Source organism: Pyxicephalus adspersus, chromosome Z (assembly GCF_032062135.1).
Source record: "Pyxicephalus adspersus chromosome Z, UCB_Pads_2.0, whole genome shotgun sequence".
Taxonomy (NCBI): Eukaryota; Metazoa; Chordata; class Amphibia; order Anura; family Pyxicephalidae; genus Pyxicephalus; species Pyxicephalus adspersus.
In genome coordinates this window covers 17388264-17395837 of record NC_092871.1, presented here as the reverse complement: position 1 = coordinate 17395837, position 7574 = coordinate 17388264, and the positions used below count along the sequence as shown (strand labels likewise).

At 42.6% G+C, this 7574-nt stretch overlaps 1 protein-coding gene across 1 annotated transcript in view; it reads left to right on the top strand.

Annotated features, from left to right (window-relative positions):
• Positions 1–7042: 7042 nt before the first annotated feature.
• The window catches only part of LOC140343696 (uncharacterized), an 8598-nt gene continuing 8066 nt past the window's right edge, over positions 7043–7574 (top strand). Inside the window, exon 1 of the mRNA XM_072430535.1 lies at positions 7043–7338. Within this exon, the coding sequence (XP_072286636.1) occupies positions 7285–7338 (54 nt within the window). The 5' untranslated portion in view covers positions 7043–7284. The remainder of the gene's footprint in view (positions 7339–7574) is intronic.

Genomic DNA, 7574 nt, shown 5'->3' with positions numbered 1-7574 from the left:
CCCCAAACAGATCCTAAATAAAACCCCCACACAAGGATGTAACTATAGGTATAGCATACCATGCAGTGGCTATGGGGCCAAGAAGCATGGAGGGGCCCAGTGTTGTTTGGCCATACAATGATCTCTGTAGGTAGCAGAACTATTTGTCTAATATGAATGTAAAGTTTGGGATCTTCTGTATGATAAGCATTCTGTAGAATGAGGAAAGCTTTTAACATGTAGATTAGGGAGGTGAGGTAGGGCTTCAGGATTTGTAATGGGGTCCCTTCTAAAGGGCATTCCAATTCAGACAGATGCTGCTCATTTTCTATGTGGAGCCACATTTTCAGCCTTTTCCCTGCACAGCATTACTCCTCAGCTACCTGCTACTAATTTGCTCAGATGCTCTTCAACCTCCCTGCAGAGAACCACTTCTCTGGCTGCTGCTGGTCCATGTTACTACAAAGAATCCCTTCTTAGGTCCTGACTTATGAAAACTCCCCAAGGCTGGAGAGGATACACTTTCATCAGTGAACCTGGGTGATCCAGCAAACCTAGAATGGATCTGGTCCAGGATTTAAAACATTTGCTAACAAATAGCAAATGAATTTTGAGAAATCAATTCCAGGTTTGCTTGATCACCCAGCTTCACTGATGAAAGTCTATCCTCTCCAGTGTACTCTTAGTGTACTTTCTTTGCAGAACATCATTCCTCTGCTAACTTTTAATTGGTCTGCAATTGTAGCAGAGCCACCCCAATACCCTCATTGTGCTTATGCCAGTGATCCTACTGCTTGAGAAAGGACTCCAGGAATGTTTTGGCTTCACCCTGTGGCAATTGTTGAAAAAAAAAGGGCCCTGTCTACATCTAATAATTTAGTACACCTTACAGAACAATGTTAGTGACTGCAGACTTTGCTAAGGGGACTTCTTGATTTGGTAAGGGAACTTCTTCACGGAACAAGTCAGTTTCTGTGTCTAAATATAGATACTGAAATGTAATCATTTAATAAAAAGGTAGAAAGTGTAAAAACCCCCAGCGACCAAACAGCTTCAACGGCCTTTGTTACAGATCAATGATTCAGATGGCTACAGAAACATTGCTAAACACTGCTTACTGGATGTTAGGGCAGTGCCAAGAGGGCATGGCTCCACTTTATATGCATCACTGAAGCTACCTACGCACAGTAGATAAAATTCACCTGAGAGAAAAAATGTGATTGTCTCATAGAAAAATATGTGTTGCAGCTTTGCGCTCGTGTTCCACGGGGATCACTAAACAAAAGACCAGGAGTGACTGATTATTATTATTATTATTAAACAGGATTTATATAGCGCCAACATATTACATCTACTTTTGTACATAGCATTGCCATTTCTTTTGCAGGATGACAAAATGTGGTGACTCCTGCTCGTTCTCCCTACTCCCCTCTTCATAGAACTAAGTGTGCCCATTCGTTCTAATGTAGAAACAATCATGATCGTTGTTTCCAGCAACATAAATTTTATGTTTGTACATAGCTTAAGAGTTCAGTAGATTACAGTGAAACTTACAGTGAAACTTACAGAAACAGTTTCTATTCAGTTTTCATTCAGCTACTTTAAGCAGATGTAAACCTTAATTAAATGACATTTGAAGCTTAGACAAGTGGTAGGAACTGCTTAGCTGTTCTTGGGTGGCTCCAGGTGGTTGGCACCTTGCCCCAACCACTATTCTTGTTCATTATAAACCAGTGTTTGAAATTTTGGGCACTACTCACCCGACCACTACTGCTCCTAATGTGTATTGTATGTGTAATGTGTATTATCCATTTGTAGCCTCCATCAGAAGCTCATGGTACAGTATGACAAAGCTGATTGTAGTGCAGGCTAAAGTTAGGTAAATTGTTGTGTTGGCTGTAAGGCTATGTACACACGTGCAATGGTTCTCATCAGATAATCGGCTCAGGGCTGATATCGGACAACAATCTGGCGTGTGTACAGCGCCCGTTGTCCATCGTCCAAACAACTATCCTGGCAGATCCATGGACGATGGACAACAAGCGATCGTAATGAAAGTGAAGGGAGAGTGCACAGCAGGGTGCCGCTCCATCAATCTCCCCTCTCCATAGAGCAGAACAGTGCTGTATGTACAGACTTTTTCATGCATCGTACAGTCTTTAGTCGTTGGAAAGGACCGTGAAAGATTATTGCACGTGTGTATGCAGCCTAACTCTTTTTTTACATTGTTTGGAACTCTTTTTGCAGTGCCTGTACTTCCACCAAGTGGTATTTCTAACATAAACAGTACATTGGAATAGTGCAGTCTCTACTGGATATACAGTCTATGCCTTGTGATATACTACTGTGCAGGTATGGTGGTAGTTCTGGTTGTACACTTGGATGCTACCAGTAAAAAGAATTTCTTCCTTTGGCACTTAGGTCTTTGCTCGAGAAAAAAAAACCTCGGTGTTCTATTAGTTTACCAGTGATCTTCATCCCCAACTGGATTCCCCTAATCTTGCTGCAGGTTTATTAGCTGGGTATTTTGCTATAGATCTCTCTAATCTCCCTGCAGGACACCCAGCCCCATAGACAGATGCTCTTCAAATCCTCAGCAGAGCGTAACTTTGTATCCATTGATCATTAAGAGAGTTAGTCAAAGGAAGCCTGGACACCCAGCTGAGATTTCTGCATAAGCCTTCAGAAAGCCTGGGGTGCCTGGTGACAAAGTCACCCAGCAGAGTTCTGAGCCTATAGGAAGTGGCCACTGTACACAGCAAAATACATATATTTCATAGGGGGGGTCACCATATTTTAAGCTAGGTAATATGAATGTTCTAAGCTGATTCCAGCAGAAGGGTTGGGTCTGGGTGCTAAAGCGTGGAAACTGGCCCTTACACACTCCCATCTTGTTTCGAATTGAGGACATGAAAGGCTTTTAATTAGACACCCTGCTATTTTTTATATTATAGGCTGAAAAATACAAAAATAAAAATGTATATATGTAAATTTCAACTGTTTTTCGTTATTATTTTATTTAACACTGTACTTGTATTCTACAATTACATTATTTGTGAATGTGACCTCAGCCTAAGGGTGTCAGTGATTATCTGCAAAAATATATCAAGCTTATTTTGTCATTGAAGCCTCCATCCTGCACTTGATTATTATTGTTTACTTTGCGACACAGGGATAATATGATTGGGAACTATTCCTGTTTATTGGTAGGGACCGGAGCTATGAGTGACGACCAGGACTGACAGCCACGCAAAATATCAGTTGTTTTCTCTCAAATGGTAGGGCATGGTAACACATTATTACTACATTGTGGCTCCAAACCAGTGGAAAATGGGAGCTATAAGTATATAGGCTCAGTCATTGATGGGAGAGGATGTAGACTGGGCAGCTAAGCCATGGTTAGAAGAGGGGAGATGGGTGAGCTGAGCTGCTGAGTCACTACCAGGAGAGGGGAGCACAGGGAGCTACTAAGTCACTGCTAGGTGAGGGACGAAGAGTGAGCTGAGCTGCTGAATCTGTGTTGGGACAGGGAAGCAGAATAGGCTACTAAGTCTTTGCTAGAAATGGGAGCAGTGGGAGCTACAAAGTCATTGCTAGGAGAGGGGATCAGGGTAAGCTGAGCTGCTGAGTCACGCTGGGAGAGGGAAGCAAAGGCATCTGAATGTCCAGACCTTTCTCCAGTAAATGTCTCTGATTTTCAATATTTGTCCTAAGTATAATAAAGTCCCCGTTTCTGAACCTTCCTTTCTGGAACTGTGCTCATGTGACTTCCCAGGAGTGCAGGGGGAATGCAGCAAGTGGTACACAATGTGCCTCAGAAGGAAAGTTGTTTTTGTGGCAGGGAGTAAATAATGAATGCAGGGCAAATTAGCAGCAACTAAAATGAAAGAGGAAGATAAATTGCTCATGCAGAGCGAGGAGGGGGCCGTCCGCCATTCATCTTATTATGAACAGATCTTCTTAGGATCACTGAGCACACTGGTCTGTGCACACATCAGTGCTACCTATACAAAGGGGGTCTCCTTTGTCCTGGCAGAGGAGGAGGAGATACCTGTGGAGGAGGGGGCCGTCCACCCGAACAGGATAAGGACTATAGTGGGGGTGGGGGGTTTCAGGGATTTGCTTGTGAAGCTTTTGGAATTCTGAAGAATCTGAAATACAGATTGGCCTTAAAGAACTGACACACAATGGGGTCCCTGCTTGGCTCTACAGATGTCCAAGAAAGAGCGGCATCCAAGTGCGCTTAAAAAGAAAGTCTGATGACACGTAAAAGCATTTTACAGAGAGTGACTACTACGCAGATTCACTTTGGAAAGTGAAATACATAGGGAGCATTGGGAGCAGATTTGGTCTCTAGTTTGGATATTCCAATGGTAAGTCCTAGTACACATGAGCGAATCTGCCCCCAATTTTGTGCTCAATTGACCTATGCAAGAAATGTTCTGATTGGTCGGAACTCCGAATACACTGCACACATGTGTACAATATTCAGCCCTCCTGATTTTCTCAGATTGCTTCTAGAATTTGATTGATTGTTTATGCACACAAATACCAATCAGCAAATCAATTGGTAAAATAATAATGGATAATCTTCCCCTCAGTAATTTTTTGCAAGTAGACAATAAGCTCTTCAGGGCAGGGTCCTCTCCTCCTCTTGTGTCACTGTCTGTATTAGTCTGTCATTTGCAACCCCTATTTGTTGTACAGCGCTGCGTAATATGTTAGCGCTATATAAATACTATTTTATAATAAAAAATGTAATGCTCCTGACTTATAATAAGTAATCAAAGTCTTAAAACACTGTACACATGTGTCTGAAATTCAAAATTCCAAGTGGATCTACTAAATCAGTTGCACTCACAATACAACCAGTGTACTTTCGATTGATATTGACCACAATGTCCGATGAATCCCCCTCCTATTGTGTGTAAATTCCCCCACTTACTAGATTGTAAGCTCTTCGGGGTAGGGTCCTCTCCTCCTGTATAACTGTCTGTATTAGTCTGTCATTTGCAACCCCTTTTTAATGTACAGCGCTGCATAATATGTTGGGGCAATAAAAATCCTGTTTATTAATAATATTAATAATAATAATAAAAACCAATTGGAAAGTCAGTTTCATATGATCAGTTAGCTGCTGAACTCCCTTCAGATTTAATTGTTTTATCTAATTGGCAGTGACCATTTGCTTGTATGCAGAGTGCTAGCCCTGGGATCTCCTACGCCTAATCCCGCATTCTCTTCCTGTCCACCTGGGGAATTTTGTTATTCTGCCGACCTGTGTGTAGCCAAGCTCCTCCTGTGACATTGTCCATAAAAGAAATAGAAACTCCGACAAGGGATATGGGACGTCCTCAATGGACAATATAGGAGTGCAGACCCAGCAAATAACAATTCCACCAAAAATAAAAAAAACTTTCCAGCATCTACTAAATACACAAAATTAGGTTATGGCTGAACTGACCCTGTAAAATCTAAAACTTTATTATCTCTGGACAGAGTGGGAAAGGGATATAACCTGTTAGGTTTCCCATTGAGAAGATTGAGGCCTGCATTATTAAATCTCTCCAAGACAGGATAAGGTAGACTAACATTATTATTATTTATTAATATTAAACAGGATTTATATAGCGCCAACATATCACGCAGCGCTGTACATGAAATATGGGTTACAAAAGACAGACAGATACCATAGATATAGATAGATATCAATAGAGAACCTGGGTGATCCAGCAAACCTAGAATAGATCTGATCCATGATTGAAAACATTTGCTAGGTATTAGCCAATGATTTTGAGGAAACCCATACTAGGTTTGCTGGATTACCCAGGTTCCCTCATGATAGTATATTTTGTCCAGTTTTGCAGTGATTTAGTTAACCAGGTTGGATGTTTGCCAGGATAGCAAATGATGAGAAATCTCTCCAATGGGGAGAATCTTTAACAAGTGGGCTGGACTTCTATTTGTGTATTGAGGACAAAACAAAAGGTTCAATAAAGCGTACCTAAACTCAGAATTTTCACTTTACATAAAAGGGTAGACAACCCTTTTATTTCAACTAAAAATTTAATTTGTTTGTGCAAACACTCTTTTATTTTGTGCATTAGCACCCCCTTAATTCTCGATTGCCTAGGCCAGGGGTGGGCAAAGTTGTATGGCCACTAGCCCATTTATGGGGTGGGCGGGAGCACACTAGGCCAGACCCGCCCTAATGGCTCCGCCCACCACCTGTGTCACTGTCTGTAACTGTTTGTCATTTGCAACCACTAATTATTGCACAGTGTTGCGTAATTTGTTGGTGCTATAAAAATCATGTTTATTAATTATAACGCTGGATGAGCACAGCGGGACCAGGTAAGTGGGATTTTAATATAGACGAAAAAGTACGGGGTTATCGACAGTTGCAAATATTTTTTGCACAAAAAAATACGGGGTTAGCGGTTGGGAGGTTAAACAACAAATTTCTATGCAAAACAATGTTTTGCGTTAAACAATACTGACATAATCAGAGGTCAAGAAGCTGCTGTGGGAGGAAGATTTCTTTTTAGTCTTTTGATTCTCATCCTGATATCCTCAGACATTACAAGTGCAAGTTGTCATCCTGAGACAGGAAATATGTTCCTGGCAGATCTGACGAAAAGGGGTTGGAATACACTTTTACCAATAGCCAATTATTTTTAATAAATCCATTCCAGGTTTGCTGGATCACCCAGGTTCACTCATGATAGTCTATCTTCTCCAGTCTTGGAGAGCTTTATTATATTATCAGGCCCAATGTTCCCTCACTTCCTGTCAGGATAGGAAATGGTGAGAAATCTCTGCAATGAGGAGAATCCTTAACAAGTAGGCCGGAGTTTTATTTCTCTCCAGAGCAAAGCAACAGGTTGTCACCATAAGTCCGTTAGCAGTAAAATATAACAAAACCAAATGTTGCTTTTGGGGTTTAGATACACTTTAAAGTTCAGTGTGGGGAAGGCCCAGGTTACATTAAAGCCTGTGGTGAGCACACAGCCTCCACACTGACTACAGGCCCCATTCATGGCTCCCCTGTGACAGGAATAGCACAACTCCCAGCATCCCCCGCGAATGCTTTGAGGCGAGGAGGAGGGAAAGCTCGTGATTGGCTGAAGCTTTAGCTGCGTTGAGTGTAATCAGGGAGCGGTGTGAGGGGGCGTGGTCGGAGGGGGTGTGGCTGCACGGGGATCATCGCCTGCCCTGCTTACAAACATTTGAGTTGTGCGGAGCACGAGGTGGGAGCGTGAGAGCGGATAGCAGAACCTCCGTGCCGGCACCACAAGCTTCAACATGCCGTCCAATCTGATGAGCCCCTTCCCTGAGCTGGATAACGACCTGCCCAAGGTAAAACATCGCACGGAGCCATGAGGCTGGGACAAAGTTTGGGAGAAGTTTGCAGGCTGGGTCTGGGGTCTGCCATTGCTGTGATGGCATTGCGGTCTGCATGCTATGGGGACCCACAGGGCTGTGCTTGTGGTATAGTAACCCACAGGGCTGTGCTTGTGGTATAGTAACCCACAGGGCTGTGCTTGTGGTATAGTAACCCACAGGGCTGTGCTTGCTTGCTGGTATAGTAACCC